At 48.3% G+C, this 11,973-nt stretch overlaps 1 protein-coding gene across 2 annotated transcripts; it reads right to left on the minus strand.

The window, feature by feature from the left end:
• Positions 1–200: 200 nt before the first annotated feature.
• METTL21A (methyltransferase like 21A) lies at positions 201–8,141 on the minus strand. Of its 2 annotated transcripts, XM_026647778.2 has the most exons (4): positions 8,072–8,141; positions 6,324–6,500; positions 4,734–4,845; positions 201–1,076 (listed from the first exon to the last, which is right to left on the minus strand). In XM_026647778.2, exons 2-4 carry the CDS (start codon positions 6,480–6,482, stop codon positions 679–681), a joined length of 669 nt encoding a protein of 222 aa, XP_026503563.1. In that variant the 5' UTR covers positions 6,483–6,500; positions 8,072–8,141; the 3' UTR covers positions 201–678. The 2 variants fall into 2 exon arrangements, with proteins under 2 accessions (XP_026503563.1, XP_026503564.1); XM_026647779.2 differs by lacking the exon at positions 8,072–8,141 and having other exon boundaries at positions 6,324–6,570.
• Between the last annotated feature and the right edge of the window lie 3,832 nt (positions 8,142–11,973).

An 11,973-nucleotide genomic window follows, 5' to 3' on the forward strand; every position in this document is an offset into this window, starting at 1 on the left:
CCTATAGGGCTGTCCTAGGCCATAATGGGATGTCCTGGGACAGTTACTTGTCTCTACACCTTTTAGTTTACATTTTTCCACTCGAACTTTTCAAAGATGAGGGAGCTTTGAAAAGTTACAGCAAGGAAAGAGAGAAACAATGAGGGAAAAAATAGAAGAAGTGAAAGGAAAAACCCTCAACATCCTTCATTCTATTTATTCTATTTGGTGGCAAAAATGGGGAGAAAAGAGGAGGAAAACCCCAAAATCTGATATTTTGAAAATCAATTTACGAGAACTAAAAGGAAATGTTCATTTTGAAACAAGAAAATTGTTTGTAATTTTCTGCCAAACAACTGAACAACCTTCATGAAATGATATATTCCTGCAAAACAACTGTTTTCAATTAAACTCTATTTTTCACAGGGAGTCTCTTGGCTGAAAAAGTTTAAACCAGTTCTAAAAATGACCTTTTCTAAGCTCACTCAGTGATAATGAGAATGTTGACAATGAGTCTTATATACATGAGGGGGCGGAGCATACAAACTTCAAATGGGCTCAGATACCATGGCGACAGATGTGGCATAAGTGGATGGATCCCTTTGAAATTAAGCTCATCGGCACAAGTACAGTATATGTAGTAGAAATAATAGTAGCAAACCTTCAAGTAGTGTTTGATATTAGAGAAAAGAAATGCAGTCAAAAGTCTTCCTTGTGAATGCTCCTCCGTGCTTTGAATACACGTACATCCTTACTAGGATCGTAGTGGACCTCACGTACCGAAAATCGTCCCTTCAGCATCTCCAGGAAATTCTGATCCCGTTCATAGCGAATCCGACACGATAACAGAATAACAGTATGTTCTGAGCACAAGTGCTCCAGTGTCTGAAGCAGATCTGCAAAGGTGTCTTCCAGATAAATGATGTCTGCGCCCAGGATAAAGTCAAATTTTCCTGGCGAGAAGTTCCCCAAGTTTCTTCCCCAAGTCAGTTCCTTTACCACAGCTCTCGGCTGGAGGTCGGGAGGTAAGTTAGCCTGAACGTTTGACTCGAGAAATTCCAGTGCGGCTTCCCTGTCTGTGATGGTGACATGAGCACCTGTGTGGCACAAGGAGTGTAAGTGTCAAGACAAATAACTGATGCCCATCGATACAGCTTTTGGAATACAATTACTCGTTTCCATTAAGGGTTAACAAAATTACTGAATAACAATGAAAACATTTACTGAGATGCTTGATTTTAAGTCAACTGACACTTGGAATATTTAGTTTTATTTATGTTTAATGGTAAAAATAGTACTATCAGATCAAAATCGTTTTTGGAAGACAGGATACTGGGCTAGATGGACCATTGGTCTGGCCCAGTACGGTCATTCTGATGTTCTTATAGTTTAATAAATATTTGATTTTTTTTTTAACATAAGAACATAAGAACGGCCACACTGGGTCAGACCAAAGGTCCATCTAGCCCAGTATCCTGTCCTCTGACAGTGACCAATGCCAGGTGCCCCAGAGGGAATGAACAGAACAGGTAATCATCAAGTGATCCATGCCCTGTCACCAATTCCCAGCTTCTGGCAAACAGAGGCTAGAGACATCATTCCTGCCCAGCCTGACTAATAGATTCATGGAAGATAGCCATTGTTGGACCTATCTAGCTTCCTTTTGAACCCCGTTATAGTATTGGCCTTCACAACACCGTCTGACAAGGAGTTCCAGAGGTTGACAGTGCGTTGCGTGAAAAAATACTTTCTTGTGTTTGTTTTAAACCTGCTACCTATTAATTTCATTTGGTGGCCCCTTCTTCTTGTACACCTCTACCCCGCTACAACGCGACCCGATATAACATGAATTCGGATATAACGTGGTAAAGCAGTGCTCTGGGGGGGCAGGGCTGCGCACTCCGGTGGATCAAAGCAAGTTCGATATAACACGGTTTCACCTATAACGCAGTAAGATTTTCTGGCTCCCGAGGACAGCGTTCTATCGAGGTAGAGGTGTATTATGAGGAGGAGTAAATAACATTTCCTTATTTACTTTCTCTATACCACTCATGATTTTATAGACCTCTATCATATCCCCCCTTAGTAGCCTCTTTTCCAAGCTGAAAAGTCCCAGTCTTATTAATCTCTCCTCATACGGAAGCCGTTCCATATCCCTAATCATTTTTGTTACCATTTTCTGAACCTTTTCCAATTCCAATATATCTTTTTTGAGATGGGGCGACCACATCTGGACGCAGTATTCAAGATGTGGGCGTACCATGGATTTATATAGAGGCAATATAATATTTTCTGTCTTATTATCTATCCCTTTCTTGATGATTCCCAATATTCTGTTCGCTTTTTTGACTGCCGCTGCACATTGAGTGGATGATTTCAGAGAACTATCCACAATGACTTCCATTATATCTGAATGGTAACAGCTAATTTAGACCCCATCATTGTATATGTATAGTTAGGATTATGTTTTCCAATGTGCATTACTTTGCATTTATCAATATTAAATTTTTGAGATCCTTTTGTAGCTCTTCGCAGTCTGCCAGGGACTTAACTATCTTGAGTAGTTTTGTATCATCTGCAAATTTTGCCACCTGTTTACCCCTTTTTCCAGATTGTTTATGAATATGCTAAATAGGACTGGGCCAAGTACAGATCCCTGGGGGACACCACTATTTACCTCTCTCCATTCTGAAAACTGACCATTTATTCCTACCCATTGTTTTCTATCTTTTAACCAGTTACCAATCCATGAGAGAACCTTCCCTCTTATCCCATGACTGCTTATTTTGCTTAAGAGCCTTTGGTGAGGGACCTTCTCAAAGGCTTTCTGAAAATCTAAATACACTATATCCACTGGATCTCCTTTGTCCGCATGCTTGTCGACCCCCTCAAAGAATGCTAGTAGATTGGTGAGGCATGGTTTCCCTTTACAAAAACCACGTTGACTATTTCCCAACAAAATATGTTCATCTATGCGTCTGACGATCTTGTTCTTTACGATATTTTCAACTAATTTGCCCGGTACTGAAGTGAGGCTTACTGGCCTGTAGTTGCCAGGGTCACCTCTGGAGCCCTTTTTAAAAATTGGCATCACATTAGCTATCCTCCAGTCATTTGGTACAGAAGCTGATTTAAATGATAGGTTACAGATGACAGTTAGTAGTCCTTTGAGTTCCTTCCTTTCATTTCCATTTTAAAAGGAAGTCTGTCATAGTGGCTAGAATTTATGACTAAAGGGACATCTACACTTGAATGTAGTCCTATTTTAGTTCAATGAGATATGATCAGCATGGCAAGTTTAGGCAGTACACAAACTTGTGTGCTGTTTGCACTAGATTATAGAATTGTGCTAGTTAACACATGTTAAAGATGACTTAAAATTTAAGAATTGACACACTGGAGCAGATCCTCGGCCGGGGTAAACTGTCATAACTCCACTGACTTCAGTGGGATCAGAGTCAGACCACTCCCACCCCACTTCTACACTGATGTAAATTAGCAGAAGAACTCATTGGCCTAATGAAGTCAATGGTAAAACTCTCATTGACTACACTGGGTACAGAATTAGGCTAAACTGAATGCTTTTGAAAATTCCCCACCTAGGGCTCCAATCAAGTCCACCTACACAGATCCAATTGCAGGATCAAATCCTATGGCTACAGCGAAGGTAAGAAAAAAATGTAAGATGGGGGGAGTCTTCTTAGCATATGCGCAACGTGCCTCAGGCGGCACATGACCAGGATTCATCCCTGAATTTGGTCCGCTGGTTGGATCATTAGCTCCCCAGCTTGGACTGGGTACTGAGGGGGCGTGCGACGTGAATGCTGATCCATGCCTCCCAGGGGGGCGTGGGGTAATAATGTATTGTTAACACATACAGTGCAGGAATTAATTACAATTAGAACGAGTGAGTTTCCCAGATAAAGAAGGTGCTAGTTTTAAAATGATCAAATACCGGTTGCTTTTCAAACGAGAATCAAACTAATATTAGTTCATATTAGTGGAACTGAGCATCTGTCAAGATCTGTCGGTGGTCAGGCAAAGGAGTCCAGGGCTACCTTTACTCTTAGTCTGTGCTACCGCTAGGGTGTCTAATGAAACTCTGAAACAATCAATGAGCGAATACAGCAGGAAGCAAAGCTAGGGCTGTGAGATACCAGACTTATGACTGGCCCCGCTGTTGGTCTAGCGATGCCGTGACTCACTATGCACACCCATTGTAAAGGGGAGGCAGCGCAGCACCGTGGATGGGACATCAGACTAGATCAGGCGACCTGAGTTCAGTTCCTGGCCCTGCCACTGAGTGATGGACAGAACTTGGGCAAGTTGCTGAATTGCTCTGTGCCTCAGTTTCCCTGCCTGCAAAATAGGGTTAATAATGTTTATGCATCTTTGTAAAGTGCTTTGCTATCTGTTGATGGAGCTCACTATACAAAATGTGAAGTATTAATAAAGCTGAAGGACACAAGCACAGCATTTATTCCCTGGGGGAGAACAGCTACAGAAAAGAAGGGGAGGCCATTGAACTCACTGCCATGGAAACAGCAGGCAGCCTTAAGGGGGTTCTACTATGAAGAAACCTGGTGTAGCACCATCACCACAATAAATAATGCAGGAGGCTCTAAAGCCTAATAAGGAAGATGAGCCACAGAGGAAACATCACAGTAACGGTCACATCGCTTGGCTGTTACAGCAGCCCTGTCACCTAATGTGTGAATTTTACGGCAGCACCGATTTCTTAAAGAAAAACTTACCCAATAACGTGGCCACTATTCCCAGCAATCCAGTTCCTGCTCCTAGTTCAATCACTGAGCGCCCTTGTAGATCAATACTTCCCATCTCCAGATAAGTACACAGGACGACAGCCTGAACCAAGAGACAGGACTAATTAAGACTTGGGGGTAATTTAGTGATGCCAGACCACAGTATTTCTGATTGAAACCAGTAGAGAAGGTTGCAAGACACAATCAAACACCTCAAGTCTACAGGTATACTTTGCCATCCATGTTATACAAAGGCTGATGAGAGGCAGAGAGGAATGTCCAAACTATCAATCCTGCAAAGTCGGTTAAAATAATGACATGGGCCTGTTTCTTCATTAAATCCAAAACACACCAGAAGGAAGCCGAAAAAGAAACAGCTGCACTAAGAAAGGAAAAGCAGGATTTTTGTTGATGCAAAAACGAATGCAAAATTGCAGAACCGTTGAGCTGCACCATTGCCCTTTATCGTATTTCTTACAACTTCCCAAAACCGTTCAGTTTAATCTTGGTACATGCTCGGCATGCTCTTCCATAATGTGTGTGAAGGTCAAGCAGTTGAGCGTAATGGATTAAGAGCACTTCTATTTAAGTACAAGTTAAATCCAATGTGAGCTACTGTGAAGCAAGTTCCCACACCCAAATCAGGACTTCGCAAGAGCATCTGCTATAGAAAATTCTGTCTCATCAATATCAGACTTCTCCTTAGGAACGGAATGATAGCTGTGCTAGCGTATATGCTCCAATTAATATGAGCAGTTAAACTGCCAAATTCATTATTTATGATCAGAGAGAGAGACATGATTTAGTGGTCAAAGCACAGGACTAGGACACAGGTACAGCTAAATTCCAATACAAGGTCGACCACTGACGACTCCTGTGCTTCGGGTTCTCTAGCTACTACATGACGCTACTTAACTATCTCATCAAGGTGGTGTGGGGATTAGTGGATGTCCAGTGCTTTGAAGATTAAAAGAGCTATGCAAATACGAAGTATTATTTTATTATTATTAAGACTTGGTTAAAAACATGGGAAAACAACTTTGTGATAAGTCTTGAAAGTGGCCCCATTTCCCACAAAGTCTTTCGTGGGTTTTTGGTTTTTTTTTCAAAATGTTAAACTTTCTATTGCAGTAATTGTCAACATTTTTCCATCTACCAAAAAAATGGATTTTCTTACTGAAAACACAGTTTCCAGTACACTAGCAATCTAACAACAACAAAATCTAAAAATATTGAACATTTAGATCAAAAGTATCAATTTTTAAATGTTGCAGAAAACTGTGCAAAATGGAAAGTTTTGATCATGCTGACAATGTACCATGAAAAGATTTTTTTTTTGCACTTTTCAATTGGGGAAAAAACTTCTCATGCAGAAAATTTGCAGCCAGCTCTCCTAGGCTGCTGGGCATGTCATTTCACCTGTCTATAAAATGGGAATAATTGTACTGGCCTCCTTTGTAAAGAGTTTTGAGGTGTACTGATGAAAGGCACTACATAAAAGCTCAGTATTATTAGGAGTTGGACTTGAAACAGACACATGTTCTGCACAAATTGAAATATTTGTATTTTAATCATACGTACCGCGTCCCATACGACTGCTGCTACACCCAGTTGCTTCCAGTTTTGTTTGATTTGGATTGTGTGGCTGGCAAAGTGATACACAGATGAAGATTTATGGAACTTCTGCAATCCCCAGACCGCACTGTCGTCATAGGGAACCAACGCCATTTTATTATCCATCTATCAAATCTCTCTGACCTATGGAGCAAGGGAGAACAAGTCTATGTGAAACCTCAGTGAGAAAAGAACATCTGTTTTGTCCTCACAAACTAATTTGGCTTGTTTTAAATAACATGAGGAAGATTCCAAATACCGCTTTGGATCCTAATGATTCGCTCATTGTTTAGCTACTGTGGAACAGCTTCAACAAGAGACTGAAGGAGTCCCACTTGAGACTATCCCTTAGCTCGGTGGTTACGGCATTCACCTAAAAGGTGGTCAACTTCCTTCTCTCTCAGCTGGAGGGAAGACTTGAACTGGGGGTCTCCTACATCCCAGCTGAGTACCCTAACCTCTGGGCTAAAAGTGTTGGAAGAAGGCACTCCTCTCCCTCTCTGTTGTGTGTCAACTCGCGCGTAGGGGCTCATGCGGTAAGTGCTCTCTGAGCACACTTACCAGATAGGCCCCTCAGGCAAGTTGGACAGAGGAATGCCGATATTCCCCACTTGGTATCAGATGCATGTGTAAAATGCTTTGAATAAGATGGCAAGACAGCGTGACAAACGTGGAAGTGTTCAATCGTGCTGGGATGTCATTCACGGGAACGTTCATGAGTAAGAAAAGACTTAGGTGGCTTGGACAGGTCAAGCGAGTGCTGGACAACAGGATCAAGAGTGTGCTGTACTCTGAAACTCGCAAAGGGTCTAGAAAGAGAGGCAGACCACTGCGCAGATTTGGGGATGCTTGCAAAGAGGACTTCGTGTCCTTTGGCATCGCTGTGGATGATTGGGAAAGGAATGCAGAGTGCCGCTCTGGTTGACGGAGTCAGCGTGTAGATGGAGCGAAGCATTGCGAGGTGGACTGGATCAAGCTTTGTGATGACGGGTGTCAGAGGAGGAAAGAATCTGCTGCTTGGATTCAGAGCATTGCTCGTGCGTGGGTGTGCCCTCCGGTGCTGTCCCTAGCCCATTGGCCTCAGCAGCCATCAAAGAACTCACTGGCGCATACACCATGCCCTGTAAAGAGCGCTGGTACCATTGATTGATTGCACCCCCTGGAGACGGCAGTCTACGTTTCCTGCCCTAAACTGCCATGCAGTCTGATGATGCTCAATCCCATATCCTCCTGGGAATCACCTCACCCACTCTTGGGGGTGGAACAAAGCCAGTTTAATACCACAATGGGTTCAGACAGAGCATGAAGAATGCGACGCTGCGGAAGCAAGTCAAGGAGAAGGTAAATTATCCCCAGTGGACTTTAGCCAGGACATTGGGAGTAAGGCCAGTTACTGACTCCTGTAAGAATGCCCAGGTCTCGGCCCAACCAACGCATCAGCGGGCAGGGGGCCAGGTGAGCTTCATCTGCGGAGCTTTGTGGTGCAAAGGAAACGTGTGTCTCGCTGCTGCTGAGTCCCCGCCTCCCGCTGCCCCCCGCCGGGGAGAAGGCCTGGCTGCGGGGGCAGGAGCTGCCCGGGGCGGTGCACGCAGCGCCCTTGCCCCGCCGTGCACACGCTGGGGGGGGCGCACTGGAGCCCTCGGGGCTGCCCGGGGGAGCGAGGGCTCTTGGCTGCCCTCAGGGCGCCTGGCTGCACCCCGGGGCCGGGCACTCACCGCCACCGCCTCGCTCCAGGCCGCGCTGAGTTCCGCCGCACCCGCCCCGCAAAACCCTGCTCCCGTTTCCCTGCTGTGGGTGCGCTGGGCCGGCTCGCCTGCACTGAGCATGTCCCGTAACCTTCGCTGTAGCCACTGCCCTTACGTCGGCTTAGGGTTTGCTGCCGCCTCTTGGGGGGGGGGGGGGGGGGGCAGCGGGGTGCGGGGGGGAACGCCCGGGGGGGGGTGCGTCCGGGTCTGGGCCGGGGGGAGAAAGGGACGGGCCCGGGGGGGTCAAGCTACTGCAGCGGGCGGCAGAAGAGGGGCTGAAGGGGAAAACTCAGGGGTGGGGGGAGCCGCTGCCAGACCCCGTGCAGGGACAAAACCCCCGTTTAGGGAGGGGGGAACAGTGGCCCCGTGGGATGAGGCACCCGCTGTGCTCGCTAATCTAGGGGTGTGGGGGGGGCAGAGGAGGTTTTCGTTCTGCTCGCAGGACGCTGCATGTCAGCCCCGGAGCAGGGGGCGGGTTCCTGGGACTGGGGTCTTAAAGGCACAGGCCTCCAATTCCTAGCCTGTCACAGCTTAATCACCGCAGCTCCCCTCTATCCTATACAAGTGATGCAGGGCCAGGGCTGCCGGGGAGGGGGGGCAAGTGGGGCAATTTTCCACAGGGGCCCCCACGAGTATATCGGAGGCTGCCCCCGCCTCCGTCTTCCCCCAAACCCCTGTGTCTCAGCACGCCGCGTCCGGGAGCGGCCCTGGCGCGCTGCAGCGCCGTGGCTCCAACGCTGTCCAGCGCCACTCCTGGACGCTGGAGCCGCTGGGCAGCCCTGCGCAGGGCTACGTTACTGCTCCAGCCAGGAGACTGAATTGTACAGACCCTCCCTCCCTCAAACTCTGCCTCTCACATTTTGAATATGTAAAAGTGTCTTCTATCAGTTTCTATGTCTATATGAAATCACTCACTGCAGCTCATTTCTCTTATATAACGTGCTGAGTTGCTAACTCCCTCCCAGAGCCCACATATCCGCACCCCCTCCTGTACCCCAATCCCCTGCCCCAGGTCAGAGCCTGCACCCCTCACTCAAACTCCCCATAGCCTGCAACCCTCCTGCATCCCAGAGCCTGCACCCCAAAAAGGGCTGGATTAACCTTTTGTGGGCCTGGTGCTAACCATATTTGTGAGCCACCATGGGGGAAATGGGGACATGGGGCAGGGGGGCAGAGTCCTCAGAGCGACGGGCTGGCTGGGGGCAATGGGAGATGAGATGGGTCATGGCACGGCAGGGACAGCCCCGTTCCACCCAGTGCAGTACAAGGGCACTGTTTACAAACCGGAAGCTGCCAGACGCACACTGGCCCGCCCGGCCCTGCGCTCCCATCGTGCTTCTTCCCCTTCGGGGCAGTCCCATGCTGCACCATGCTACCCCCCTGCCCAGCACCCCTCTGACTCCCTACACCCAGTGCCACACCACCCAGAGACCCCCACAAACCCCCATGCCCAGTGCCCTCCCACAGACCACTCCCCCACCCACTCAGAACCCCCCCACAGATCCTCTCACTGCCCAGTGCCCCCTAGCTGGAGACCCCCCACAGTCCTCCCACAACAGCACAGTGCCCTGCACCTCCCTGCCCAGAGCCCCCCCACAGATTCCCTCACTGCCCAGTGCCCCCCACTGCCACAACTGCACAGTGCCCCGCACAGACCCCCCACACTTCCCAGCACCCCGACACACACAGATCTCCCCCACTGCACAGCCCCCCCAACACACACCGATCTCCTCAACCCCCACTGCACAGCACACACACCCCCCAGACCCACTAGAGACCTACTCTCCCACACCCTAACCCCCAGCCACAATAGCCAGCCCTGATGGGAGGTGACTGTGTCTGCCAGGCTGAGCCGGCAGCGCAGCCAGAGCTGGTCCTGGGGCAGGATAACTCCGGCCCTTTGGGGGTGCAATCAGCCAGGCTGGAGCAGGAGCAGAGCCTACCCGGGCCAGGCTCCCTCAGGACCCACATGCCTGGCAGGACCCAGCTGAGCCGCCCCCCCCTCCCCCGCCGTCCCCTGTGACTGGCTGAGACTGGCCCAGCCTCTGCACCAGTCCCAGGTGGCTCTTTCCCTGGGGAGGCTGGTGGGGCCCCACAGGTCCCAGGCAGTGGAGACAGCTCAGAGCTGGAGCAGTGCTGAAGAGTGGGGCAGATCCCTGGGATGTGACTCTCGAGATCCCACCCACACCCGTTGGCCCCGTGGCCAGCAGCCCTGCCGAGCCCACATGGTGGCCCCCAGCTGCTGGGTGATGAGCCTTCTACAGCAGCGGCATAGCCAGGTTCTAACATCAGGGATTTATTGTATTATGTATAGTAAGTGTTTAATATAAAAACCAGGTAGTAAAGTTTACAATGTTATAACAAGAGATTATGCTATTACCATTATCCAGTCAACTTGCACACTACTATAATTCAGAGAGAGAGAAAGAAAAAAGCTGAATTTAGAGAATAATTATTAACCAGATTCTTGGTTATTCACCAGCCACTTTGCTCCAGTCCATAGCACAAAGCACCATAAACCCAGTAGAATCTGGCCAAGAGAATATTCACCTCAAATTGGCATCTGCTACACTCCCCGCCCCCCGCCCCCATTCCCAGTCACCACTATTCAGGATATAGCAATCGTCCAATAGATCAGTTTGTCACATTAGCCAGGAGGAAGCAGGTCGTGAGTGTTTTTGACCACAAACCCCATCCCTCCTGATTCGCAACCCCATGGACCAGTGACAGGTGCATGAGCAGCCAAGTCATTGGAAATAAGCAAGGAGGAAGCCAGTGAAAAAAGTGAAAGTGGCCATTCTGGTATCCCCTTGGGCTCAGGGGCATGCTAGCCAGGAGGAAGCAGATCAATCAAAGGGGACACTGGTATCCCCTTGGGCTTGGGGGCATGCTCCGTACCCCCAAACCTTACCTCTCTTTTCACATATTCAATGAAAGGGGCCACTCTGGTCAGGAAGCAGATCGGGATTGTTTTTGACCACATACCCCATCCCTCCTGATTCGCAACCCCATGAACCAGGCAGTAGCAAGTAACCCAGATGTCAAGTTGCGTGGCAGAAACCACACCCAGTTGCAAAACGGGAGGGTTGCTATTTGTGGCGTCACACCTGTGGCTGGGATGGCTCCGCAAGGGTTACAAATGCTGCAATAAGTGGGGGGTGGCCCAGATCCCCCCACCCCCCATGTATGAACTGGTTTAATTATAGTGGGACAGTTAAAGCAATACCGCTTCGGTGTGTTGACAGCCTTTTCCCCTTAGACAACACTCCAGTAAATAGAGGTAAGGTTTAGTGGTGTGAGTTAATAGACATGACTTCATATTTAATAGTAATCACAGCTGGTCTGGAAAGGCTTTCTTTCTTCCCGCGCTGCTGCAAAACTAGCTCTATGGGCTACCCAGGGGGAGATTTTGAGTTTACAGAAAAATATCAAAAACGGAACTATTTTGAACCTGAAATGCCCGCACTGGATCTGATAGGAGTTGTGCCAGTATTTAGCCTTAGATGGAGTTTACCACCAGCTTTGGGCTGCATTCCCAAGCAACCTGACTCCAAGAAGACCCGGTCCCGGCGCGCCGGGGGCCACTACCGGGCTCACACCGTCCACGGGCGCCTCTTATGGGAGTTGTCCTCTACAGACTGAATTCCTCAGCCGGACTACATCTCCCTGATGCACCACAGTCTTCCCTATGGTGAGCCCATGTGTCAAGCCACGTGTATCATGGGAGATGTAGTCTGGCTGGGGGCCAATTGAGGAGGAAGGGAATATGAACCACGATGACAGCATTTTAGAATTAAAATATTAGGGGTTTTGTCCAGAATATTTCAGTTTGGGGCCAAAAAAACCTTTTTTTTTTTAAAAAAAATTCTGAT

Source organism: Terrapene carolina, unplaced genomic scaffold (assembly GCF_002925995.2).
Source record: "Terrapene carolina triunguis isolate 2854851 unplaced genomic scaffold, T_m_triunguis-2.0 Scaffold62, whole genome shotgun sequence".
Classification (NCBI taxonomy): domain Eukaryota; kingdom Metazoa; phylum Chordata; order Testudines; family Emydidae; genus Terrapene; species Terrapene triunguis.

What these genes read in the sequence shown, in the direction of transcription:
- METTL21A (XM_026647778.2), bottom strand. Translation starts at nt 6,482, where the DNA reads ATGGATAATAAAATGGCGTTGGTTCCCTATGACGACAGTGCGGTCTGG. An exon ending in CAGCAGTCGTATGGGACGCG is followed by an intron (nt 4,846 to 6,323) that starts GTACGTATGATT and finishes CTCTTGGTTCAG; the next exon opens with GCTGTCGTCCTGTGTACTTA. An exon ending in AATAGTGGCCACGTTATTGG is followed by an intron (nt 1,077 to 4,733) that starts GTAAGTTTTTCT and finishes TGTGCCACACAG; the next exon opens with GTGCTCATGTCACCATCACA.